General features: G+C 40.8%; 4 protein-coding genes and 1 long non-coding RNA gene across 13 annotated transcripts; 2 read left to right on the top strand and 3 right to left on the bottom strand.

Moving 5' to 3' along the window:
* Positions 1-3,200: 3,200 nt before the first annotated feature.
* Positions 3,201-7,934, bottom strand: LOC111252716 (2-acylglycerol O-acyltransferase 2-like). 2 transcript variants are annotated; one of them, XM_086993393.1, is made up of 4 exons: positions 7,486-7,934; positions 6,003-6,174; positions 5,313-5,542; positions 3,201-4,506 (listed from the first exon to the last, which is right to left on the bottom strand). In XM_086993393.1, exons 2-4 carry the CDS (start codon positions 6,023-6,025, stop codon positions 3,692-3,694), a joined length of 1,068 nt encoding a protein of 355 aa, XP_086849519.1. In that variant the 5' UTR covers positions 6,026-6,174; positions 7,486-7,934; the 3' UTR covers positions 3,201-3,691. The 2 variants fall into 2 exon arrangements, with proteins under 2 accessions (XP_086849519.1, XP_086849520.1); XM_086993394.1 differs by lacking the exon at positions 6,003-6,174 and having other exon boundaries at positions 7,486-7,924.
* On the top strand, positions 6,146-24,391 carry LOC111253527 (uncharacterized). 3 transcript variants are annotated; one of them, XR_002674704.2, is made up of 3 exons: positions 22,864-23,002; positions 23,231-23,344; positions 23,557-24,391. It is a non-coding gene; the product is annotated as an uncharacterized LOC111253527 (long non-coding RNA). The 3 variants fall into 3 exon arrangements; XR_015330508.1 differs by lacking the exon at positions 22,864-23,002 and adding an exon at positions 6,146-6,369 and having other exon boundaries at positions 23,231-24,391; XR_015330507.1 differs by having other exon boundaries at positions 23,231-24,391.
* On the bottom strand, positions 8,520-12,245 carry LOC111253524 (GPI ethanolamine phosphate transferase 2, catalytic subunit-like). Its single transcript, XM_086993391.1, has one exon. It carries the CDS (start codon positions 11,970-11,972, stop codon positions 9,327-9,329), a length of 2,646 nt encoding a protein of 881 aa, XP_086849517.1. The 5' UTR covers positions 11,973-12,245; the 3' UTR covers positions 8,520-9,326.
* On the top strand, positions 12,552-14,083 carry eca (transmembrane p24 trafficking protein eclair). The gene is made up of 2 exons (XM_022813029.2): positions 12,552-12,935; positions 13,370-14,083. The coding sequence occupies exons 1-2, from the start codon at positions 12,684-12,686 to the stop codon at positions 13,769-13,771; spliced, it is 654 nt and encodes a 217-aa protein (XP_022668764.1). The 5' UTR covers positions 12,552-12,683; the 3' UTR covers positions 13,772-14,083.
* Positions 15,508-27,330, bottom strand: LOC111253525 (uncharacterized). Of its 6 annotated transcripts, XM_022813026.2 has the most exons (5): positions 25,093-27,319; positions 22,238-22,358; positions 19,403-19,580; positions 18,368-18,723; positions 15,508-18,195 (listed from the first exon to the last, which is right to left on the bottom strand). In XM_022813026.2, exons 3-5 carry the CDS (start codon positions 19,575-19,577, stop codon positions 17,353-17,355), a joined length of 1,374 nt encoding a protein of 457 aa, XP_022668761.1. In that variant the 5' UTR covers positions 19,578-19,580; positions 22,238-22,358; positions 25,093-27,319; the 3' UTR covers positions 15,508-17,352. The 6 variants fall into 6 exon arrangements, 5 of the variants coding, with proteins under 5 accessions (XP_022668761.1, XP_022668763.1, XP_022668760.1 ...); XM_022813028.2 differs by lacking the exon at positions 22,238-22,358 and having other exon boundaries at positions 18,368-18,693; XM_022813025.2 differs by lacking the exon at positions 22,238-22,358 and having other exon boundaries at positions 25,093-27,318.
* Between the last annotated feature and the right edge of the window lie 129 nt (positions 27,331-27,459).

Genomic DNA, 27,459 nt, shown 5'->3' with positions numbered 1-27,459 from the left:
TATATATATATATATACATACATTCGACACACCCAATTTTGAAACCCAAAGTAAAATGTTGTGATCCAAACAAAACAAAGATAAAAGCAAGGAGCGGACTGACTCTTTCGCGGTATATGGACAGTATGTGGCCATCAGCGAATGAAAAATTGCAAAGGGGCAGTAATACACAAAAACGATACTTATGCACCGATCGTATTTTATTGTGAACATTGTAGTTTCCAAAATATTTAAACAGAAACTCTTTAAATAGCCTCTGTACATTTTATAAAAGAGATTAATTAACCTCATAAACACCATTTTACATTAGTTTGTACCGTGTGCTCCTGCCATTGCTAACGGTGAATTCGGAAACATTAATCACTTATAAATATAGTTTTCGCCAATCAGAATGCGCGACTGTAAGACGGCATTATCTCAAGGAGAATCTCATATATCTGACCTGGAGCATTTCGCGGAAAGATCAAGCAATAATTGACTGCCAAGGCCATAGGCGCCCATAAATAAGAACCTGCCATATTCACATTATATCCATTCACTCATTCGTTTCACCGCATGTACTACACATTTTACATAACGTGACGTCATATGTTGCACATTAATAATGGCTCTATGCGCGGTTTAATCCCGCGTATATACATATATATATACATACAGTATGAAGCAAAAGAGGATGTCAGGACGGCCGGAAGTCACCCATTCGCATTATGTAAAGAAGAGAATTAGCAAAAAGCAGATGTCTAATAGATTGCAGGCAGACATTAGTTTTGAGGATGACTTGTATCTTAGATCACCTGATTTATACGGATGATTTCTAACGTAAACAAGCAATCGCACGGAAGACGACACAAAAAGTCATTTCGTTGCGTTTATATTACTCGCCACTTTCAATGAATGAAAACCTAAGACAAAACGGCTTATTATGACAAAGTGCAAATGTGTCCTTACTTATTTGTTACCTGGTGGATTCACTTAGTCAGTTCTTTACAGAGATGCGTTCACAATACAAACATGTTACTATGAGTATTATGAGGTTAAAGTAACATAAACAAGAAGTAACAGATGCGATTTCAGTGCAGTAAATATGACGACGCCCTAGCTTACCAAAGCAGATTGCAGCGACCTGAAGTTAGAAACCAGTACGCAGCATGTGAATGGGCTGTGAAGTTCTACAATTTCGGTAATCTTCATGTTTTAACTAATAAGCCTCAGTAAGCTAAATAATCGTTTTCAATGTATTTTTTACCCGAAAATTTATTAAAAAAAAAAGTAATGCAGTATGAGTCTCACGCTAGGGGGTCGGAGGCACATATCGCATTAGTGAACCGTTTGCCGTCTCCTGGCGTACCACATCATCATCAGTATATTCACATGCAGATGATTACATCATATTAGTTAATAACTTACCTGTATTTTATTTCACAAAATTTGTGTTACTTTATTACAGCACACGTATTATATTTGGTAAGAAATGAAGTTAGCTTAGAATCTCTCCCTTACGAGCTTCTAGAGCTCGTTTTGGATTTCATCAAACACACCTCATACCCGCTCACCTTTTCGTCTTTCGAATCTCTTGCAGCTATCTCAAACATAAATCCTGCTTCATACATATTTCATAAAGAAGGTCTTTACATGCCCCTGTCTTAATTTAGCTTAACGTTCTTTCAGTAAGGCCTTTGGAGCATCGCGGACGATGGACACGCGCAGCCTTTTTTTATGCTTACAAAAGGCTAACACCTAAGACAACAGAACCTAGTTTCCATTCGCGACCATTTTCCTAACAAGGTTTGATTTTTTCTCCATCTACTTCTTTTCCACACAGATTGCTTCTTTTCCCTAATTGCCCGTGGTATAATACTCGTATTCTTGTGGAGCTAGTAATCTTCACCTTAAAAAATCTAACGGCCATGACTTTTTGCTGGATACCGACATGTGAGCGTATCCATTGAAAGTGAACTTTAAAGCAGATGAGCTCGAGCTCTTCAGAAATGCTCATTATAACTTAACGGGTCAGCCTTTTCGAACTCGGATCTTTGATTGGGCACAGGATAGTCTCATGAAATGCAAGAGACTCTGCTGCCTCTGAGATTTTGCGGTTTTATATGAAAGTAGCAGTTTTCTTCTTTAAGTATTTTGATAGATTTGTTACTACACCTTGGTTGCAAGAGGCATCCATAAATATGATCCTCCTCAAATCAGTGAGCAGTGAAATCTTCAAAATATTCGTGTCGGAATCGATGCGTACTCCAGAGCCGTCAGAGAGACGATGTGTTTCTCTAGATACTTGATGCCATTGCAGAACTCCGCGATGGCTGCCAGGCTTTATTCGATCCGCGAAAACAAGCGTCGTAGCTAAATTGCGCTTAGCGCTAAGCCTTTTCACTAGTCTCAGTATCAGACACCAAAAGACTAGTTAGCCTCGCGGTTCTGCAGGCGACAGTCTATTCTCGGCGAGTACAGTCTACATATGAGTCACCTGTAACACAGGTAATCCAATCGGGTTCTATCACACATTGTATTTCTTAGGTCGATTGCATAAATGTCTTTCTTTTTTTCTGTTTGATAAAATGCTTACTGAAACAAAACGTAAACCCACTTCGCAGAAAATAACGCACTGGCTACCTTAATTACACGTACTTGATGCAGTTGCCTACGTTGCTTTATCTATGAATATTCTCGATTTTCGTTGTACGTTTTCATGAAATTTCCATTTCACTGGTCCATTTTGTTCCTCGTTAGAGATGAATCCAGAGAAAACAGGACTTCGACTTGACCCGCCATATCAATACACTCTTAATAGTGTGGCTACACGCTGCTGTTGGCTGACATGGAAAGTTTTTTGGTTAAAGTCATCATATTTTTTGCGTTTTTTTTTTGGGCATTTTCTATCTCGTTCTGAAGCTGCTATCGGGTTCACTGAACCTGCCGCAAAACAAACCCAGAGGGCTTCTAAGAACTACAACGAGAAAATATTTTTTTGACATATTAGCAGGTATCGTAGCTAGTGCAATCCAGACAAGGTTGCTGATATGCTTCTAGAAACTGGCACCAAAACCAACAGATAATCATTCAAGGCGATGCACCCTGGGTCTCTATAATAAGCTACCAGGTATTGCCTACAGGGTTCCTATATTAGATCCAAGTTTCGTATTGTTATATACAGACAGCTATTGTTTCTAAGCAAAAACGACACAACCAGGGCCAAACCTTCTTACCGTCATATCATCTTTATTAAAAATGTATATCTAATAAATATCGTTTCACTTCACGTATGTTTATATACAATGAGACTTGTATTTTATGATACGACAATCTAATCTGCTGTCGCTTTCTTTTTTACAAACATGCACCAACCTCTGTATTTGATCGTTGCCGATTATGGCTTTATACAATGCGTTTCAGAAGGTTAAAAAGAAAAAATTATATACCATAAACATACATATAAAAAGTGCGCAGCTAACTATATCTGAGACTAGCAAAGCTTTCCGTGGGCACTAGTTCAACAACAGGCCATCGTTTTGGACTATTGTAATTTGAGGAATTTCAAATAGTAAATTATTTAGACTGTATGCCTAAACGTCCCATTGTAAATCGAACTTTACTACACATTCATTTGAGCAGGTTGTTTATACCGCTAAATCTGCATGACCCATATCAATAACCATCATAATACACGGTTGTAAAGATTAGGCTAATATACTTCTAACTCGAGTTTTTCGGCTCCCACTTCTTTTTTGTGCGTTTCAAAAAGCTCCTTGAGTGCTGTTACGTACTTGGCATGTAATTCACGCACCTCAGATTCGCTAGGGTCAGGCTTTCGAACAACCGGGATCGGAGAACCAATCACTGTCGTTATGGGCTTTCGATAAGGTAGAAAACCGTACGAGTATTGGAAGACACCACGTCCGTGAAATACCGGAGGGGAAAACCCAACTAGCTTCGTGAAACCTGTCTGAATTTTGCGTAGAATGGAGCCAATCGAGTTTGGCGCTTGATAGAAGATGTCGTTCTCTCCGAAGGAAAACACAGGGACGAGATATGCCCCGTTTATGATGGCCATTCGAACGAAGCCCAGACGGGAATTTAATTTGAGGCGTACAGTAGATTCAAAAGTGCTAGGCACAGCGTCAAGCGCTTCTTGAGCACCACCGATCACAATTATGGCCGCATTCCCTTTGCCTTTATAATTTAGTATATTAACGATGGACTCTTTAGCTACCGAATTGATTCCACAGAAGAGCATAAGTTCTCGATGAAACGGGCAGTAAAATTGCCCCTCAAGTGTAAGTAAATGAGGTACAATACCTGGAAAAAGCTCAGAAAAATTAGTAGCTTCAGTAGCGAAATTGCAGAAAGCACCAGCTGATGCTATACCGTGAGGATGGTAACCGAAAATGTAATTCTTAGTTGGATCAAGATTTGCGGTCTTTATGAGACGGATGGGGAAATAGTCCCGGAACCAACGCCAAATGCGCCACGAACGCACCCAATAGCTTCGTCGGCCACCTGCAAACAAAAACATCCAATCTGATCACTTGTGACGTTCTTTTTTTCCCATAATTGAACAGTAGATAAAAATAATCTTAAAAGTAATGTAAAGTGCCAGTAGCAGCATATCCCGATGTGTAATAATGCGCTTATGCTGTCAAAGGAACTCAGCGAGTAATGGCGGTAAAATGCCAATTACTATATTTTAAAACGAGTAATTTACATTCATTTCTATTTATCTATAATCCTGAAATCGGCCTCAATAGTTTCGGTTTCTTTTTACGGGTACGCTTCGCTCGAGGAAAAAGTCATATTTAGAAAAATTAATCCTCCCGTTCAAATCAATTATTCCGAGAATTTAAATTAGGCGCGCTAACTAGCCGGGCTACTAAGTTCGGTACGTTCTTTCATCATTAGGACGCCACGAGAGTAAATGTTCAGAAGTTATCTAGTGAAAAAACAACACTCATTGAGTATTACCAGTTGGCATTATTCATCTTCATTACCATACAATGCTGAAGTAACTTGTGGTAGCACACCACAACTCAGAGTGATCAGACGAGCGGCACGTTGCCATCCTATGCTGCTAAGAAAAACTGAATCTGCTGCTGTTTGAACCTAACATTACGGTCATAAGCTGTAATGCAACAGTGAGCTTAAGAACTTCGCGTTTCCGAGCCATTTGAGATACTAATGATATATTCAATATTTCTCCGTTCTTTGCTGATGGTGATTAGTTCACGAATAAAGTTACTGTTAACTGATCATCAGCGGTTCATGGTTAAGAGCAAAACGCATACACATTATGTAGTCGAAAATCATACCTCGTATGCAGGTGTTTATGTCCCAGATGTACCAAGCTAGATAGGCAGCCATTAAGGACCAGAGCGGACCACTCGCGTAACATATCACGTAAACAGAGAGAATTATCGACGATAGCCCACAGAGGAAAAATAAGAAGGAATAATAAAGAGCTGCCAGTGTCTGAAGTCGTCTCTCAAGCGGAATCCGGGCAGGAGCCACTTCGATGCCCAATTTCGAGAACAACGCGGCCCTATTTATCAATATGAGAGAAAGCGTGCGAAATAGTAATGTTAATATATAGCAAATTGAACGAATTTGTAAATTACGGTTGGCATCATCCTCACAGGTATCTTTAACGCTGTTATTATTGGTTGGGAGGTTCAGATTCGAACGACAGCTGTTCAGCTTTATTTTGTTTCAGGAAGTTCCCTTTATTCTCTTATTCAAATAAAAAAAACATCATAACAGAAATGTATTATGTTGTAAATAATAAAAAATAAGGTGTTCAGATCGTTTTCCGATTTAAACACATAATACGTTTCAAACAGCAAACATTTTTTGAGAATTTTTGTTAATGGCTTTAATTTGACCACTGAACAAGCTGGTATTCCAGAATTTAATTTCAATCGTAATCTCGAATACGATAACCTTGCTTTTTGTTCATTCTGCTGGATTGTAGCCAATTTTGACATGTCTTATCAGGCAGTTACCTGTAACTAGGAGTTGCCGACATCTACCGTCGTGAAATAAATGGATTCAATATGGGACTTTGAAGATGCCCTTTCCTTGAAACATGTCATCCGTCCTCCAATTGTTTCTCGTTGACAATGCCCCATCTTGTACGATATCTCGCTTTCTCTCTCAGTCACTCGAGTCGAGACGCTGAATTGCGATAAGGTGGAAAAAACAAACTTGTCTCGTTTACTTATAATTAGAGAAGTGACTGACAAGTGTTTGGAAATTATATAGGAAGCACGCGACTGGAGATGGAGAGAGAACGTGATATTCCTAGATGCTTTACGCTCGGTGAAAGACAGAGTCCTTTTTTTGCGATGGAACCCTGTCACTCGTCTAAAGGTACGTTATTTTTATTTTGAAACGCAAACAGGAAGCCCCTTGATGATGACGGTCTACCTTTTCCCGTCGCAACGACAATAACGGGTGTTATCAAACTGCAAAGTTACTAGCTGTGCGTAGATTATTTGATAGGTACGCATACACGCTCATGTAGTAGAGCGATGCAGCAGGCACTATTGTCTTCGTGTCGACTTATACATGAACTCGAAGATATTGACGGCTAAAAGTCAAACAAAATCGACAGAGTGTACGTGAACAGGTGAAATGGCTGTCGATAGTTAAAACACGGACTTAAAAGGTCAGCCACGTTATGAAATGATACGTGTCAAATACACGTGTTAGATCCGATGAAGATAATTCCAAAGCATACATCCTAAGTTTAATACTGTACAGCGTATACGAAACAACTTCGTTCAAAAACGTCGCTGGTTTTAAGCGACGTCAGCTGAAAATGGGTATTTTATCGAATAGGTTTGTTATTGCTGACACCCAACTCGTTTCAGTTCCTGGCTCCTCCAGCACTGATTAGGTAATGAATAGAACATGATATCCTACTGTTCATCAAAATCACACGTAAAAAGATATTGCGCACTAGCACTCAGCACCACAGCGCGCTAACAAGTGTCGATAGGTCATAACAAATAATAATTTTGTTATTCGCTACACAGCAGTTTGTATAGCTAGTCAATGCGTAAAGATCGGGTTAAAAACTGTTCGGTAAAATTTGGACTCAGCTTAGCGAATAGCAGTTACCACAGGAACAATTTTTTTTTCATTGAAAGGCTATTTCATTGGAAAGAAAAAAGGCATCTGAAGGATTTAAAAAATGAAAATAGAACCATTCAATCGATTACCACAATGTCAAACCCTCGAAAACTAAATGAGATATTTGTGAAAGTGGCAGATACGATAAACGCCATTTTTTCAAAGGACCGACCGAAACAGTATAATTAGCACGCTATGGGTTCTTTTGACCTCTTTATAAAAAGGACACATTATCACTCTATTTCAGTAAACGTAGTGTTCCATCAATATATTCAAGTCACGTTTTCAAAAACTTCAACGATTTTCAAAATTCGAAACCGTTACAAGCAAACGACCAGAAACCGTACTCACATGTACATTTTTATGGCGTATATAGGCAATGAGAAGTGTAGCACTCGGTAAGATTTACTAGTTCCTTGTGGCTTATATCGCTGGACGATAATATTTTGTCGTTCTATCTTAGTTGCGATGGATGGCCTGGATACTTTTCGTGTTCGCTGGCAAACACTGCTCGACTACGGTCCAGAGAACGTACAAATATTAGAGAGATGGCGGCGGTGGCGGCGGCTGTTTTCGCGTGTTGCTTTCCCCCGAAGGAGGGTGTCTTTCACCGCTTTGTCTAGTTTCCACAAACAAACGTTACGTCAAAATCGGCCGCATGGACACGTACTCTCGTAAATGAGACTCAACCTAATACCTATTTTGATAACTGGTGCTCGTATGCGCGATAAGAGGTGTTTTATGCTTAGCAGGTCACGAAATAACGACGCCGTTATTGTTTCTCCTTCGAGTAATCTGCACATGGTGTTGTCTCATATACATATAACTTGTAACGTGCACCCGGATGCAGGCTTGTGTGATTATCACACCACTGCTTGGCAAGTATTAACTACAGATTGACTTGCTCTGTGATCGATGCAGTTGTTGTAGTAGTTGATGATATTCAAATATAATAATAAAAAATGCTACCTATTAATCTTATCTGTTGAAGTTGACCGACGATCTGTCTATTGAGGGAAGCAAAAGTTTCAGTCATACTGCAGAAGTTTTCACAGTTATGATACCGCGAAGCTCCGATCGAGACTTGTACGCACAGTACCTTATCTATAAATAGAAAATCATTGGCAACAATCCGTGAGGGATCTCTTGTTGATGCACACGAATACACTAATGACTAAGATAATAACAGATTGCACAATTAAGTGCTTTTCTAGTGTAATCTTATTATTTATAATGATTCCTAAATTTAATGAGTGCGGTACCAGGGTTCAGGGAGTTCCGCATAAACAACTGAAAAGTTGTTTATTTCGACACAAGCCTTTCAAACTTTCTTCAATTTCATACAAGTATCACACTGATGAATTAAAATCCAAGAATGCATTAAGTATGTAGACTATCTGTTTACTTTATTTCTTTATTATTGCTATTTACTTACCTACCCATTTAAATATCTATTCTCCTTGCTGTACAAAACTCGGATTAACTTTCGAATGCCATTTCGGCTGCATATGTCGCCTACATTACATACAAACACCGTAAAGATTAATACATTTTTCATTTGTTACATAATACAAATTAAAATACATATATTAATATAGTACTGAAGTCAGTACTCCAACTTGAGGGGCAAATCAAGGTTCGCTGAAAAGAGTATCTGTCTGTATATAACCTGTTTATATCCGAAACGAGACGTGCAAATGAACCGTGACTGTTTGGTTGGCACGCCCAAAAAAGCGCGCTTCAAATATATCTAACCTTGAAGGATCTCTTATATTTCGTTCCGGTCGCTTTTCCAACCAAAAGCTTTGATGCAAAAAGTAACATTGGGCCCGAAGTCATTGATCTATTCTGCATAATCCTAGCTCTCTATTAACGAAGTCGGTGCAAAACATCCACTTTGCTTTTTTTCTTTCTGTTTGCCGAGTCTTAAGCAATTCCACTCCTCCACCAACCAATTTTCGACATATTCCGCTTATTGTACATATGCCATATGCTTTCCCGTTGTGTTTACAAGTAGCCTTACCGATAAAACAGCGTTTCGCGTAACCGGATCGGGCTTACACGGTCCACCCTTGGTCAAGTATAGTAGCACTACACAATGGCTTGTGGGAGTGCGCCGCAAGTGTATTTGAAGATGGCAGATGGCGCTGTCCATCGTCCAGCTGCTTCAGTGGCATTATGTATGAATGATGTCATACGTTGCATGCGGACACGGCCATAAGAACGAGTACTGTTGTCGCTGCATGAGCGCTTTCGTACAGACCCTTTGGGCTAAATACCGACCAGACAAAGATATGCTTACGATGAAATATCATTACGATTAGATACCACGTAGTAACCAGCAGCTTAATGCACAGCATGAGACTGGTTACGCGAAGCTTATCCTTTGGGCCGAGGTTATAACTGGCTCGACGCCAGAACATGACCAGCCAATGTATAACACCAGAATAAGTATGGCAGTACATTAGTAAACCGACAAGCACCGGCTCATAGAATGAAACGCCGATGTAGCCTGACGCGACGTCAATCGTTGATAGCTTGTTTGAGTTTCCCTGATGAAAAAAGGCCGCATTTGAGAACCACATATAAATGACGGCGCGTACGGTCACAGGGAAATCGCCCACTGCTGAATGAACCGCATTCTCAAGAAAGATCTCCAACCCGAACATGAACACGTTCTCAGGTCGCTGCAAAATGAAGCCCAATAACATCCAGCAATTAGAGAAGGTGTTCAATGGGTGTAAATGACGTTCGCGAGCAAATTCGCCCTGCGTCACAAACTCCCAAATTCCGGCCACGAGGGTGACCGGCAAAGCCAAGTATAGCCATACGGCCATGCCTGAATGCTCGCCTGTGTGAACACTATATAATTTGTACAGTAGAATGAATCCTGACGCAGTGCTGGTGACGGCGCCTTGCAGTGGCGAGTTGCGCATACGGAACATGCCGATAGCATTGTGTGCTGTCACTATAATAAGAGCGGACGCAAGCGCCGGTTGACGAAGTACATAGTCTGCGTACACCGGCAGATGGATCCACTTGTCTCCCGTGCGATTCCATCCGCGCAGGATGCGCGACAGTAGCAGTACTCGAAACACCTTGATGAGTTCTTCTTTGGCGATTTTCATCGTTGGCGCGAGCAGTGCTCCGGCCACACCGATTGTCACGCTGAGAAAGTACCACGTCTGGTGTTCCTCCTCCACAAAGCTGCTTCCAACCAAAGACCCGGCGTGTAAAGCCAACCCGATGAGCTGGATGGCCGAAAGTACGCTCAGACCACCCCCAGCCATGTACGCCTTGAATGCTGCGATGCCAAAACCCTGCAGAGAGCAAAGCAGTACATAGGTGGACGCCGACAGGAACGCCAGGCTCATGAGTTCGGTGGGTAAAGTTGCGCCAGCCAGCAGAGTCGAAATAAATGCTGAAGTCGAGAAGCCCAGTATGAAACTGGAAAGAAGAACCCTTCGATCAAAGCGAAAATGCAGATTCTCTGTAAAAGCGCACACGAGAAGAGCTAGGGCGCAGTATGCTGCCCCGACAACACCTGTGACAAGGGCGTGCAGGCTGAAACGTGATCGATTCGCGATGAGCATCTTCTTCATCATCATCATGGAGGTGTGAAGTGCGCGCTGCGAATTCTCTACGGCTTCTGGCTGTAATGGCTGGTCATCTTTGATTAAGCGCATATAGTGACAGATTGTAGCTCGTACTGATTGATACTTGTCCATTTCGGCTTCGAAGTTCTCGCTAAATACTTGTAGCAGCTGGTGAGCGTTGTACTGCATGCGGAATAATCGCTGGTCATCATTCAGACGAGGATGCCGCGTGAGAAGCTCAGGTAACACAGAGCCGTACGAGCTGTGAGGTACTGGGAGACCCATAAGAAGTGAAAGAGTTGGTGCAATGTCGATCTGGTGGACGCTCGGATCCGACAGACTGTTCGCTGATGGCTTCTCATCTAGGAAGCGCTCGTTGCCGGTCAGAAGGAAGAGAATCGGCGTTTCGATTTCCTCGTGCGACGTGCCTCCGTGATTGCCAGTAACACTCATTCCGTGATCTCCAGTGACGACGATCAGGCTACCAGCCGGCAGTTTCGTATGCAAAAGCTCGATAACTTCGTCCATCTCCTTGAGTTTCTCGGCCACGAGAGGGCTTTCCGGCCCTACGATATGGCCCAAATGGTCGAGACCAAGGTAGTGAAGGAATAGAAAGTCCCATTCCTCTCCAGGTTCGAGACTAGTCTTGACATTACGAGTAACATTGGTGTCCACCTCGGTGTAATCGTTCACGTAGAATGATGTTGTGCCCTCATATTTGGCGAAATACTCCGCAGGAAACAGTTTGAGCCAGGTGTCATCACCGAAGAAGTAACTTCGTTTTAACTGCTTGTGTGCTTGATTGATGATATTATCGGTGCTCATACGAGACGCGTCGAGATTGACCACAATGTCTACATAGCCGGGTACGACCCCTGACAAGATGCTTTTAATGCGAGGCAGCGTAACTGTAGGGGCGAAAGCTCGACTGCGGAACTTGAGCGCCTGCTCCGATTTAAGAAGGCCGCTGGCATACGGGAAGCGTTCGGCGTCGACGAAGTCATAGCGCAGCGCGTCGACCACGAGCAGAACAAGCCGTTCATGTAACGGGGTATAGGTTGTGTCATGGACCGTATTTGACGGTAGACCGCACAGTGAATACGGCAATCCTGCATCCGTGATAGATGCCACCCCGGGCAAGGTGCACTCAAATGGAAAGTAACCCACTAGAAAGTGAAGAACGTTTAAAAGGAACAATCCCGAGGCGCACCATACAAACAGCCACGATCGCCCGTAAGCCATTACGGGGTTAAGTGCGCACGTTTACGTACTGAACAAAACCATTTCCACAACACTTTGTCTATCCAAAGTACCGGTTCCACGCGATCAATTTCTAAGAAGGCGTACAACGCAACCTATCCAGGCCTGTCACACTGACACATCACGCAACTGTACCCGAAATTTTCTGTCCGGCAAACTTCGGTCAGAACTTGTGTAACCAGCAATTACTAATAAACTCTCGTCAGCCTAGAATATGATGAAACAAAACAAGCAATACGAAAAGGCACATACATCATTTGATAGAAAGTTAGGCTGTGTTTCGAAATTTTCGAAAATGCCCGCCATGATGCATTCACTATCGTTCGGATCTGATTTTTTACTTTATTATAATATTTTCTTTCTAGTGCATAACAAACCCACCAGCTGTGAATTTGTTTATTATTTTTTTTTATAACATTAAATCAATTCAGAAAGTGCTTTTCAACAGTAAGTATAATGGTGATTTCTGCATACTCTCGATGCAACCCTGAAGCGCCACCAAATCACTGATTTACGAATAGTATTGATGGCTTCTTGATGGTGAACGGAAGTCAAGTATACACTTGCCATCTGTTTGCTGACACGTCAAGTTAGTTATTGGGCAAAAGATTTTTATTTACTAGGTGTTTGACACACACACATTACCGACACTGTGCTAAGAGTGACAAACTTTAAAGTCAGTGACGAACTACGATGAAAGGCACATGGCTGCGAGGCACCACGATGCTGGCCTGTGTGATTGCGGCATGTCATGGTCTATACTTTCACATCGCCGAAGGTGAACGTAAATGTTTCATTGAAGAGGTGCCTGAAGAAACTCTTGTGGTTGGTCATTACAAATGTCAGCTTCACGATCCGAACACGGGTGGTTTCATGCCGTCGTCACCTGGAATTGGTATGCACGTAGAAGTCCGCGATCCCGAAGAAAAGATAATTCTTTCCAAGGTACCGATGTTTTACATTTTACATATATTATTTTACATATATCCATCATACTGCTAGTGACTTATTACACCTGTTAATCCAATCAAACTGATATTAAACCGCGTATTGCGTACATATGAATGAACTCCACTTACCTACTTGAACGCCTTAAGTTGCTCGATACATATATTGCCTGATTTAGCGAGCGGTTTTAATAAACGTAATAATACCGACTATTCTAGGGTTAAAGTACTATTATTGGTGTAAATATATATTAGTTGATTTAAATTACGTATATTTTGTACTTCCTCAATAAGCAAGGCATCTGTTCCCATCCAAAGCATTTGAAGCACAATCTCCTGCTGAGCACCCACAAATGTCGATCATTGAAAAAGTCGTTTATAAGAATGCGTAACAATTATCTCGTCGTTTGTCTTGTTACCGTATTTCTTCAGATCTATTCCTCTGAAGGTCGATTTACGTTCACGTCGCATTCACCAGGTGAGCACGCCATATGCCTATATTCGAATTCGTCGAAGTGGTTCTCTGGCAGTCAACTGCGTGTCCATCTTGACCTGCAGGTGGGAGAGCATGCCATAGATTACGCGTCCGTGGCTCAGAAAGAAAAACTGTCCGATTTAGAGGTTCGAGTGCGGCAGCTGCTTTCACAAACCGAGCAAATCGCAAAAGAACAAAACTATCAAAGGTATCGAGAAGAACGTTTCCGACAAACCTCAGAGTCAACAAACTCACGTGTTTTTTACTGGGCTGTAGGTCAGTTCTTGCTGCTGGTTGGTATGGGGGTGTGGCAAATGAAACATCTCAAGGGCTTCTTTGAGGCCAAAAAGCTTGTTTAAATAAATCTTTTGGGGAACGTGGAAACTGATCAGGGACATCATGGATGTCACGATACCATTGGCGATTAAATGTGACAGTCGTTGCAGTTAATGGGAGGCAATTACGCAACGTCCCAAGGTTTGCAATGGATCCTGGGCAAGATTGAGTGAAAGTTACGATGTGAGTGTAAACCTTGTATCATGTGTAATGTATTATTCATATTTTACTAATAATATTATGCCTATTTGTATGATTATTTTAAGAATTATTTTAGTGAAGAAAGGAAATAAAGAACAAGGTTGGGCCAATTATGGCCATGTATGTCTATTAAATTGGGTTGTTTTTGTTCACTTCTGCTAATGCATATAATAATAAATCTGATAAGAAATATCTCAGAGATAACTGTAACGCAGCCATGCCCAATGATTTGGCACGAAGTATTTACTTTCCGAATGCTGGGACAGGTAAATTTGGTTTTCTTCAAATTAATTAAACATACAGTCCAAAAAAACATCTGAGAAAAATATCACCATTGCAACATAGTCTAACGTTTTGATGTATTAAGCGTAAAATTCAGCTCGTAGAGAAGTCTCAATGCTGTTGGCAGTCTTGATTAGATAGTAAAATTGATTTATAAAGATTTCATTTTAAAGGCAATAATATTGATATTCTGTATGGAACTTTAAAATTTTTACCTAAGGCTTTATTCATTTCAAATAGCACATCGCGTTCCTACATGAGTTTTCAGTTGTTTGACAGCATAAATTTAACCCCGAAGTCGTGATGGGAGCCATATGCGACCAAAACAATGCTACGCCTTCCCGTTTGTACTACCGTGAAGCTTTGCATCACACGACTGGTTTCCAGCGCAAAACCAGGTGCGTCTACGCCCGGTTTCGAACAGGTGTTGTGTTTTCAAAATATCAGGCATAAGCGTTTCAGACTAGATAGCCAAAAATTATGTGTAAAAGTTAGTGGTTATGATTAGTTACATGGTACACAGCAAAATAAAAAACGATTCATCGGCTACAATTGAAATCATTTGGAAATAATCAAAATTCTGCAATCAATAATTCTAAGCTATAATAATTGATAGAGATCTTTCAATAGCCCAAGAAATTATCTAATTACTTTTTTTAAAAGGATCTATCACTTAATTTAGTAGATGCCGTTTAAACCTGAGGCTAGGTTGTTGTTGCCCTTCTAGTTATAATACTACTATATATTAGAAAAGATCAATTGGTAAATCGTTTTATGAATCTAATTAAAAATGGGGTTAATATTGTCTGTCTTAGCTCAGCTTATTTGTACTTTTCAAGGTCGATGAAATTTCCACGTGTGGATTAGTTGTTATTAACACCAATTCCTAAACAACGAGTGCAAAGGTGCTACGCATTTACGAAAAAATATAATAAAGTTCGTGCGGTCAGAGAACGTTCTACTTCATTTACTAAGACAAATTGGCTTCAAGAGCTTACATCGGTTTTCCGCTGACAAAGAAAGACCCAGCTTTCGAATAACAGAACAAGACAAAACAGTACACACCATAAATCCAATTATTTTCCTTTGTAATAATATCGCGACCCGATAGTCATTTTCGGAAGCTAAAAACATGTCAGTTAGTGTTGATGGGATGTTACCCGTTGCTAGCAGGCCCAAAAGTTATGTTCGTTATAAAGGATTTTTAAGAGGTACACACGAAATTTATATTTTTTATGACTTATTGTTTTTTATTTATGTAAAAAGCATTTCGCGGTTTTATTATTTTATTATTATTATTATTATACTTCTTATGATTTATTTATTTTATTTTATATAAAGAGCATTTCGCATTATTATTATCATCATCATTATAATCGCCACCATTGTTTGCTGTTACTATCATTTAATTTTCCCATTTTATTGAATCCCTTGAACGTTCCTCTCTTTTAATAGCCATGACCGAAAATAAGTCAAATGGAAATATTGTGCAAACGCTAGCGAACATCATTTTTTTCTTGCCTTTTTCCTTGGATTCATTACTTATTTTTAAATAAAATTTCAACTTTCAAGAAAGTTATACCATCTCCATCATTCATTCTCCTTAAAAGTTTTATGACATTTTTTAACGATACAGCATTAATAGCAAAAGCATTATTATTATTATTATTATTATTATTATTATTATTATTATAAGTATTATTGTACAAAATCCATCAAGAACTTTCCAAAAGGCGGTTGTCTCATATCACCTTATAGATATTAGATATAAATAAATTAACATAAATGCCTGCTATCTGTTCGTTAATAATAGCCGTACTACACATCAATATTCCCTGTGAATTTGGTTATACCGAGACCATCTACTCAATCGTGGCCGGTTCCGTGGGGGACAGAATGAGCATCAACGTAGAGCTCCAACATTCTACGGCATTTCCTATTTTGTTGATATGGCATTCGAGCATCATCTTCGTACGCGCTTTGAGCCCTGCTTAAGTTTAGCGCTTAACTACAGGAAATTTTTTTTACTTGTTTATTTTATTTGATTCATACATGAAAAGCTTGTTCATAATTGGCACTATCTACCACTTGATTTCGCCTAATGTTTGCAACAAGCCGTACCCGAAACTGCACTAGTTCAGCACGCATAATTCTACGCACAGAGTAGTTTGTTGCAAACTCATAACTATCCCTACCCCTTTTCATACCATGTCACGTTTATTTTTCGTTTTTTGATCTCATTGCGTCATCGTTCTGGTTCGATCACCACGCTGCCCACATTTTGTACTGCTATTGAAGCTCTAACCTTCACAAAATGCCAATGGAAGGTTTTACTTCGTGAACAATTTTCCAAGCACACCATTTTACAGTTATACCTAGCGTTTCTACTACAAATGCAACGCACGTCGATAAAACACATGGTCTTCGTTCGCTAGCAACCTATAGAAAGAACGTTGGAAGAAGAGGGTGACGCCATAGTGGTCAATCATCTCGCTGCTGCCCGAATAGTAGTATCAATCACAGCTGAAAATAGTCAGGAAGCTAACTAAATGATGGCACCTCCCGTAGGACCTCTCTCTTCGCAGCTTTTCTTCTACAGACACTTTAATACAGAAATAGAGATATACCACTACTCTGAAGTGCCTCTTCAATACCTTTACGCAGGTCGACAGCAGAAACAAACCGGAAACAGATGAGAGCAACAGAGATTGTGGGCGTTTTATAGTCGTCTTTGAAAATCATGATATTTAGAACCGTCATGACCCGACAAATTAAAACAGCCTATAGAACTTACCTGCAGTGATATATGTATTATTCACAAGGATTTGTGGAAACTAATCATAATAGTATATATATATATGTATATATTCGCAATTAACTTTGGCAACAGTCGCAGCACAAGCGAGTAAAGTATTCCAAGGTGGTCCAGCGAGTAAGTTATACTATATTGCTAAGGCGAAATAACAAGCAATACATCCATTGCTAATGCGATTCTCCCCTACCTGGTTGCTTTTTTGCACACAGTCTAGCCTTAACAGGTCCTAGTCTTATCTTTGACTTCTAGCTCTCTCTATTTTTTCTCGTTTGTAAACTATCGTTACTCCAGACGTCGACGGCGAGATCACGAAACGAGAGCCGCTGCCGGCGGGGGTGCAGGTGCCCTCCGCTGGTGGGGCTTCCTCGCTTTCTTGGTAGGGTATTGCTTGTTCGGTGTAGGATCATACGCTACTGATAAATCATTGATATTGTGAAATCCAAAACGCGACTCAACGCCAATGTTGCCAACGCCACCTAGGCCGACACTAACGAGATGTGGCTGCGAACGTGAGTTTGTTTTGTTAGGCGGAGGAGGTGGCTTGATGCCGAATAGTGGAGTAGGACCTCCTCGTGGTGATGGCTTTTTTTGCCCCAGCGCCATTGCGGGCGGTACAGGTGGCACGGGTGGTGGCTGCCGGATATGTAGCTGATGGATGTTACTTGGTACGCTTATATTTCGAGGTGGAGGGGGCGGCGGTGGCGCTGTTTGTGGTTTGCTGACGCTGAGTGCGCCTCCTGTTGCTCCATGGGCGTCACTTGCACCTAGACTTTGTCTTCGTGTCAGCTGCTGAGTTTGGCTCGGTCGAACATTGCCTTTCGAGGAAGGGTGGCCAAGCGTGCTAAACTTAGCATTGGCCTTTGGAGGCGGAGGCGGTTTATGCGCCGGACGTTGAGTCCCAGTAGTTCTTGACACAGAGGAACTGCTTTGGACTGGTCGGATGGGACATCCCATCGGCGAGGCCGCTGGTGGTTTCGAAGGTAGTGGCGGACCCGGTCGCAGCTTATGCTGCGAAAGTTGTGGAGGTGAAACGTCTTTGGGAAACGTTGTCGAACAGTCTTCGGTTGATGGCGATGGCCTTTCTCGATCGGGAGACGGGCTTTGTTCCGCGATAGCGTTGGCCACTGGACTTCGTCCACTATTTATGACCTAAAATACAGCACCGAAGTCATTAGCAAAAACATAAGCGTTCTTTTCCGAAAAAATATATAAGCACGCAGCTACCAAAATCTTAATGGGGATAGCATTTTGATTAATGCTTGTCAGAACTGCGTGATCATTAAGCGTTCTGTAGATGCAAATAAGGTAATGATTATTGTACCTTGCTGCTGCTAGTTTGGTTGCTTCCTGCCTCGTTTAGCTTGGCAGCTTTACTGGCAATAGCGGCAGCGAAGTTTGCATGGACATTTCCTTGGCCAGCTGAATGCGCTCGCGGAGGTGACGCCTCCTTTGGAGGAGATGCAGACGACGATGACCTTTTTGCTTGGCCACTTGCATTAGAAGGAACACCAAGAGCTGCTCGCTGACCTGTTGGCTTTAACTTTGGCATTCCTCCAGCGAACAATCCACCAAGACCTATCGGTGCAGTATTGCCTCCCACTCCCCCTGAGACTCCTCCTGATCCAGATGAGCTTCCACCACTTGTTCCTAAGGTCGTATGGTTAGCTTTATTATTACCTGTTTGAATGAAAAACATTTATAATCTGACGAAGCAGCAGATATTATAGAACATGTAGAGCATTATGGCTTACATATTCGTCCTTTTTAAAGGTAACCTACGCCTTTTACTTTAACGCAATTTAGTTACCACGATAGCAGAGAGTATCTAAAGGAACAAACTCGCACGCAAAGAGCACTAATTCAGTTTCCGATTGAGGTCTTAGTAGCTTTTTCAAATTATCTGAGCTTTCAATATCGGCTTACCATTCAGTTACATTTGAGTAACGTGAATATCATTACACAAACTATTCATAATTAATTCAAAATAATTTCGCCGTTCCACGGACTTGGTTTTTAACAGCAGTATGACTGCTCAACTAAAATGGTTTAGCCCTTGCAAAACTTCGCAAACCCTTGTTGTGTATATGCGCCTAAAGGCATTTGATCATCAAGTAAAAAAATAGGCTAATAGTAATTGTCAAGGGCTCGTTATTAATTAGCGCTGAATACTTATGAGCAGTAATTAGTATCACTGCTACGCACCTGCACTTGTTTTGAAACACCGAAACAAAATTAATTAGACAGAAAATTAGTCCGAGTTTCAGATTACCTGTTTTTATGCTATGATAATATTAATAGTAATAACAGAAAATATAAATGAACTAGTAAAAAGACAAAAGAAACAAACTATACGGACCAACAATAGGAGCACTTCTATCATTGGTTACGGTTTTTTTCAGTTTGGTACCGCTACGAATTTGTGATAGTAAAGCTCCTCTATCCGGAACAACCCCCACTGGGGCACTTCCTAAAGAAGGCATTGATGGCGGGGCCGGTCCGCTTGGAGGTGGAGGTGGCGGAGGTGGTGGCATTTTCTGGAAAATTCACAAACCAAAGCTTGTTAAAAATGCTGAATTAATAATGCTAGTAAAAGTAATACTCGTTCATAATTCAACCATGAAAAACGACACGCAAAAAATAACTATACAAGGTCGTAACGTTAACCACATTATTCGTATCATATAATTACCCTCTTTTTTGAAAGAAAGCAACTTCATTATATAAATAATGCAAGAGGTTACGTACATTATCTCGTATTTTTTGTACAATTAGATTTAAAAGGTGCAAATCCTTGTTTAAATATTATGGACATTATTCACATTTCGTTGCATTAATGAAGGCTGAAAAAGCAATTCCGTCTTTGAAGCACTATGGTTAAGACCTGCCTGTTAATAAATAAATAAAATAATATATTTTAAAAATGATATGCTCAAGTGAATTGTTCTCAAAACGAAACGAGATGCAACGACTACTGTATGTTGTATTATATGAGTCAAATAATGAGTCATTGACATCCATTTATTCTGAAGAGTTTTAGTAATGGGAATGAATGTTTACTGCCGCAGTATAATCGTAACGTTCAAAAGTTCACTTGGTTTATTTTTTGTTGTATTCCATAAAGATTCTCGTACCTCGCAGTTATTTAAAATTGTAATGCGATAAGTTTTCGCTGGCTTTGAAAGGACTTAAGTTGTCTCATGCATGCCAAAAGCATCGAATACGAATGTATACATTTGGCGACCGATTCATACTAGCTCTATGACTTCCATCAAAATATTTCATAAAAATTTCGGTAAAGAATGGCTAACGCAAAGCGTGTTTAGTGTTTCCTCTGCAGTAGTACAAAGCCTGAAGCGGAAACGGATCGAGTTGAACTCAATCAAGTGTTGTAGATTACGATAATTGGCGTTTAATGAAATCACGCATTCACTGTGCACGAAACCTGCCATCGGAGAATAAAACGCCTTTGCGTAGCGTCTTTTTATGTAGACATTAAAGACCCCCTAACAGTTGTAATTAGAGATACAATATGCATAGATGAAGTTTCCCTGCTGAGTGATTTACACAAAACAGCCTTCTCTATAAAAGGTGCATCAACTAACTGGAGTGACAAGATCGTCATAAACGTCGTCATCATTGTTGATGACCGTGGATGTTAGATCATTGCGCAACCGATTCCTTTAGTGTGTATATATACAAAATGTAGTATGCAACGGATATCTCGTCGTTTTTAAATGCGTTTATCGAGTTGATTTGCTGCAAGTCAGCTCTCATGGACGTTCCCACATAATATGTCGATTTTATATACCCCGATAAATTTTGTTTCTGCTTTTATTGATGAAGACAATAACATCACCATATGATACAATATTCGAGGCTCGCTTGTATTCAATTAACACTACCTGTACGAAGAATATCTTAGCAGTGCTTGGAGATGTAAAAAGTCCAAAAAAAGGTAGCTATATACTGGTATTTCTGACAAGCCTCCAGGATTTTTGGTAATACCACCAACTAACAAAGGCATCGGTGGACACAATCGAAGCTTGAATGTTTTTTCTTCCTCAGTCTGATAGGGTCTTCTCAAGGTCACAACACTAGTTAGCAGACTACCAAAATTAACACTTACGCCTAAATATAAAAACAACACTTCAACATTTCTTTCCAAGTCTATGACAACATCACGAGATTACAACGTTGCCCAACTGAGCAACTTGCCCGATGAGTTCATTAATGTTGGATTGTGGGAGGCATATTGGAAGCAGTTCTGTCGCCATTACGGTGGTGACATAACTAAGGCATCGTCTAATTGTAATAGTCATAGCAGTAAACTCTATATAGCTACAAGATGACAGCGCCCGAGTAATACAAAACCGCCACTTTTTCGACGGATTTTAATGATTTAGTTACCGCCAACGTCTGATGTCCGAATCGGTCGAAACAACTACGGTACAGGTTGTCAATAGCAGACTATCACTGACTGGCCGTGCTTTCGCGCGTCAACAGCAGCTTACAGAGCCATATCGTCTTAATACATCGAATGTTATTCTAAGAACGACGGTTAAAATGTACACCTTAGCACAAATACTTACTGCGACTGACTCAATCGGTTAGCTATTTAAGCAATTTTGCTTGTAATGATAATAATAATAATAATAAGTAGTACAACGTTTGCACCTATTATAGACAAAATGATCTCACTAAATATAATCGTAATAAGCAAGTTCAACATAATGTAAAATCTAACAACTGATTTAAATTAATGAAAGAAGCGAAGGCCACATATTAGGTAAGCTACAACATTTTTACTCTAATTTGCAGTACTTCGGTTAGTCAGGCAATAGAGTGCTGTGAACATGTGTTGATTTCCATCCCGACTTCGATTTTGCAAAAGCAGTTTTTAGTATAAACGTATAGTAAGCTTATCTATTGTAAGTTTTGGTTTGTAATGTGTGCATGATATTTCTAACTTTGTGCCTAGTTTAATTTATCAACCCTTTAAACTTCAGCCTACTAAGCGGACAACCTTAGGTAATTACATTCCTAGAACGGAGATCTTTACTCTATAATTTATTATAATTTAAATTCAGTTGATAGTTGCGCTCAAAACAATATCCTAAATTAAATAAATACCAACGGAGTTTTGTTTGCCAGCATAATCAATGTATTGTTCGCTATAATAGTTACTTCTTACCTTAAATCTAGGTATATATGGATTTCTTTGAATTATCCGGACGCTGTACCAAATTGGTCTTCTTTCGTGTCTGACTTTGCCGGCAGCGAAACTGACAGTAAGACTATGTTGCAACAGGACGCTAAACGAGGGCCACGTTGATAAAAAAAATTAATAAGGAATTTAACAAACTTAGAAAAACTTTTCCGATTCTATCATACTGAGTTTCTACGAGTGACTTCGGAGGGCCAAGCTTACTAACACTTGAACAGCACTAAATTTTGTGTATGTATAATTAATTTCTAACGTTACACAACAATCGTACAGGTTTGTGGTACTTGGAAGTTATAATGGCTGACTTGTTTAGATCCTTATATAAGCGCAAACGAAATAAACCACCTGGAACTTTGGGTAAAATAATGAACAATTAAATCGCCATAGTACGCTCTATAATGTTAGGTAAAAATAAAAAAAAGTCAGTAAAAGAGAGTTGTGTTTATTATGACATCGTAATAGATTACATATTCCTTAGATTACATAACCGTATTATGCGCCACTAATTCAAAGTGACAAACGTCAATGACCCGCTATTTCGGCCGCAATATTTGGTCTCTCGCGATCGACAGCTTTTCTTTAATAACAACGCAGGCATCGAAGCAAGAACACCAACGGCTAACGGAGACGCCCTTCGCCTGACAACCTGCTGTTCCGAAACTTCTTGTCCTTGCTTTTCTCCTAAAAACAAAAAGCTGTGAAAAATAATGGTCGCCGCATACGATACCGATGGTAACTACGAGCCTCGATGACAGCTACAGAGATCTTTTCTAAACGCGTCGCTTTGCCAAGTGACATTCTGACCTAGTCGACAATATAACAAAATGAAGATAGAGGCCAATGGTAGCGACTCGCCCTATCTACGACGTGATTTTATGCAACGTATTTGTCAACCTCTTGTCACTTCAAATGAAAAACAGAGAACAAATCATACAAAAAGAAAATCACCTCTTATTTCAGACCGACCTTTGGCTGTTGACCTGTATACGAAAGCTGCAGCAAAAAGAAGATTGGGATACGTTTGGAAAAATAACTAGATAGGTAGATTCGACACACTCAGCCCACGTACTTCCGGTAAGTGCATTAGATCATATTGTAAGATACGTATATTGCGCTTTACAGAAGCGCGTTGACCGCAAACGCTGTAAAAAGCGATAGCAACGGTTACGTAGAGAATCATGCTGTTTCCTACATGTCCTTTTCTATCACTGAGTTATCGGTAGCAATCTATGGAGGAAGCCCCCCACCGAACAAACAAATGCTGGCTCTTTTCTATCGGGCTTCAGGTACTGGGAAACGACGCATTATCGTGAATAGGACTTCAGCGAAATATCGAGCAACAGTAAGCGTTTGTGCCTGCGTGTCTCTCTATGGTCTGATTCCGTGAAACAAAGAACGGACGAATCATTGGTTGACGCACTGACGACAGTAATGACTCAATATATCCATAGCAAAATCGTGAGTTAAAAACACAAACAATAATAATTTTCATTATTACAGGCAATGATCTAGGCCAGTATTTATGAAAGTGTGCATATATATAAATGTATATATGTTGATCCGAACAATCCTGTAGGGTGTAATATAAACCTTGATTATTTTAGGACTCTGGACGTGGCTTAATAAGAAGACTTTGTACTGAAAACCTTAGGGCTCAAAACATTAATTTTCATATTTAAAAATAAAGGGAAATATTTTTTTAATGGCGTAGCATGCCTTTTACTGGATAGACGCACCAGGCGTTTTGCTCATAGCGTGTGGGGTATCAATAAGCTCTGTAGACACTTCATCGTGCAAGCAACATACCTATAAACAAACAAATTCCTTTATGTCAATGTATTTATTAACAACCCCAGGCCGAATGGTTACACGCATTTAATCATACCACTGTAGCCTGCTACACACATGGCATCGCAACACATGAATGTATAATGTCAGCGCATATCGTATGCGCAGAGTGATCGTGTGAATATTTTTTACGCTTTACATCATCCGTATGACCATAGTGACAGCAGCCATACTCTATGCTGAAGCGTTTGTGTCACCACATTCAATATATGTACTATATGTATGCAATTTAACCCGCTATATGAATAAACTTATTTGTTTTGCTGCAACTACCGTTCCATTAGTTGTCCATTAGTTATTCTTAATCACGTTACGGTATTGTATCTTTTATATAAGTCACATTCTAGCACTATTAAACAGGCTTTGGTCCAATGGTAAACTTCTATGGGGCAGACCGTCACAAGAAAACAAAGGTCGAAGCGGTCGTTTAACGATTTGTGTCTTGTATCATTTAGGCACGAACTAAGTCGCAGTGCCATAACTTTATACATAGTATAACGGCTTACTTATGTATTTCAAATTTATGCAACAAGTACCGACATCGTAAGACGATATATTATATACTGAAATATTATTAACGAGACAAGAGGACATAAAATAGACACGGCAAACATGAAAGCTCATAATATCAAACAATACAATGACGTATTTTGAATTGCGTTGGAAGCGAAATCCAGCTCGTAAATTTAGACAAAAGCGTTTATTTGATAATTCGTCCATAATGCACCTCATTTATCTATTTTCCTTTCGAGGTTTGCAGATCTGTCTCCTTTTCTTTTTCTATTACTTTTTTTTTTATATGTAGCCATTCCTGTCCCTTTTAACAATTCACGTCCACCACATATGCTGATTAATCCCGTCGTTTATTTTCCATTTGATTCACCTCATACGCAAAAACTCTAAATTACACTGATTGATTCATATTTAATTTTATTATTATCACTCTACCCATATGTTTATTATGTCACACTCACCTCTTAACTTTGATGGTCAGTTAGGGTGTCCAATGGACAGCGACGAATATGGCGTTGCTTCTGTTGGGGGTTGTGCCGTCCGTATTGACGTAACAAGTCGTGATAATGTTGTTGCGGATGATGATGTTTTGCTTTCTTTGTCTTTCTGCCTCGGTTCTTCTTGTTGATTGTTCGACCGTTTGATTTAATCAGAAGTGTTTTACGCTGTTCAGTGGCTATAACCACTACTCCAATGTCGCCATCATCAGCAGCACCACTGCGACCATCTCAGAGGCCATCAACGACCACTGAGGGCCACTGTTTCAGGGCCTCCTTGAAGCATAAAAATTCGACTACTTCTGAGACGGCCTATGTTGTCTTCACAATGATCCACTCACATTAATTATCCTGTCTTTCTCTTAAGAGCTTATTAGTTGCTGTTGTTTTAGCATAACAGCCAGTAGAAGTGGTGCTAATATTCCTTAACACTCGTAGTATATATATATATATATATCACTGATCTCAGATATGAATGATGCTCAACTTTAGAAGCTCATTCACACACCACATATACATGTGCCTAGACACAAAAAGCCACTCTTGTCTTGTAGATATCACTGTCACAGCTGCTGCTGCTGCTACAGCTGCTGGCAGCGACCAAAAAGAAACAGGACTGATGGCAAGTTTTACAAGTTTAACGCTGAGAGGCTTCTCTTACTTTTTATGCCAACGTCGTCGTCCTATTTCCTTATTCTCCTCGTTTTGGACTCTACAAATGTATCAAAAGTGAAGTAGTTAAAGAGCACACAGGTGCACGGACACTTATAGTGAAACGAACAGTGGGTTTACACATGTCTTTGTAGCGATATTTTGTTTCTTTTTATAGACACATTGCTAATTATGCACTGAGGTCGGGCTGACGATCAGCTGAGACAACCGTACTAATATCGAAGCTGTACTCGCCCAAATGTTGCTCGACACCCCGTTCCTCGGATGCTGTCGTTATTCTATCGTCTGTCGTGTTGACGAACATCATTTGGCGACGCCAAATGCATACGGATCGATCGCGCGTCGTTGCTCATTCCCAGCAATTACAAACGTTAGTGACACCTTTCATGGTCGCGTTTGTCTCCGCTGTTGTCGTTGTCGCCGATGCGGCAACATTTGCCGGAAACGCAGTTACACCAGCAGCATCAATACTGTTTAATGTTTGCACGAGAATGGACCACGGCGGCAGAGTTTTTCGAATGAGAAAACGAAAAAAAATCGAAGCAGAAACAGCCGCTAAGGGGCGAGCATCAGATCAAATTCGACGTTTAGAATACGTGCTGCTGCTGCTACTGCTGCTGCTGCTGGTATTAGTATTAGCGGCCTATCGGCGGCAGTAGCAAGCAGACTGTGTGGTTACAGCCTTGTATCGCTGGCCTTCTATATCTTAGCCTGTTTTATGTGTATGGGCATATGGTCGTCTGTTGTCGATGAATGATGGCGCTGTTGCGGTCTCTTCTGCTGATGTAGACGACGCTGGCAATAATGATGATGTTAATAGAAGAGACGGTGGCCGAGTCAACGACTAGCAACATCGTCGCCGGCAGCGAACGGCAATGCTGACCACCGCCAGTCCGCCCGTCCGTCGATCTATCGGTGGCTTCATCCGTCCAGTCCAAGCAGTCGACCTTACTATTTGTTCAGTGCTTATTCGAGCGCTCTACGGTTCGCGCTTGCTTAGACACTCACATGACAGCAACGCCGGACGGCAACAGCTACGAGCAGCAGCGATCTAGAGCTGGCCACAGATATCATTGCTCACGCAAACATTCAACCCAGTAGTGCAGGGCTATCAGTGCTACTATAACCGCCAAAACTTTTCCTTCTCCCCTTTTCGGTTCGCCCGAATGCTCGCAGAAGAGTAGTGGCAGCGGCCGCCACGCCGCCGCTTCTACTATTCTTCTGCTCGAAATAGAAATGATAGCGGCCGTAGTGGCGGTGCTGTTCCAGTCACTGCGCTGCTGCTACCCCTCGTAGCAGCGAAAGCAGGCACCAGCCAGCCGGCAGCCGTCAGCAGTACGACACCCATGTACATACATAAATACAAGCGGGAGCGGCGACACACATCGAGAGTCGGACGCGGAGAGAGAGGAAGCAACAGGGCCCTGCTGCATCCACAGCAGCCTTATCGGACCTGTGACGTTGGCGGCGACGAGCAGCGAACAATGATATTGATCTATGCTGGAACAACAGCAAGAGCTATCAAGAAGGGGGCGGTCCATTTTTATTGCAGTAACTTCTTATTCTACTCTAACTTTGACCAAAAAATAGAATCGCTGAAGTTACCTAGGTCTTAGTTGTTAGATGAGGGAAGTACTAATGCATTATCCTTCGAAATAA

Source organism: Varroa destructor, unplaced genomic scaffold (assembly GCF_002443255.2).
Source record: "Varroa destructor unplaced genomic scaffold, Vdes_3.0 BEIS01000006.1, whole genome shotgun sequence".
In the NCBI taxonomy this organism is placed as follows: domain Eukaryota; kingdom Metazoa; phylum Arthropoda; class Arachnida; order Mesostigmata; family Varroidae; genus Varroa; species Varroa destructor.
This window is presented reverse-complemented; position numbering and strand designations above follow the sequence as displayed.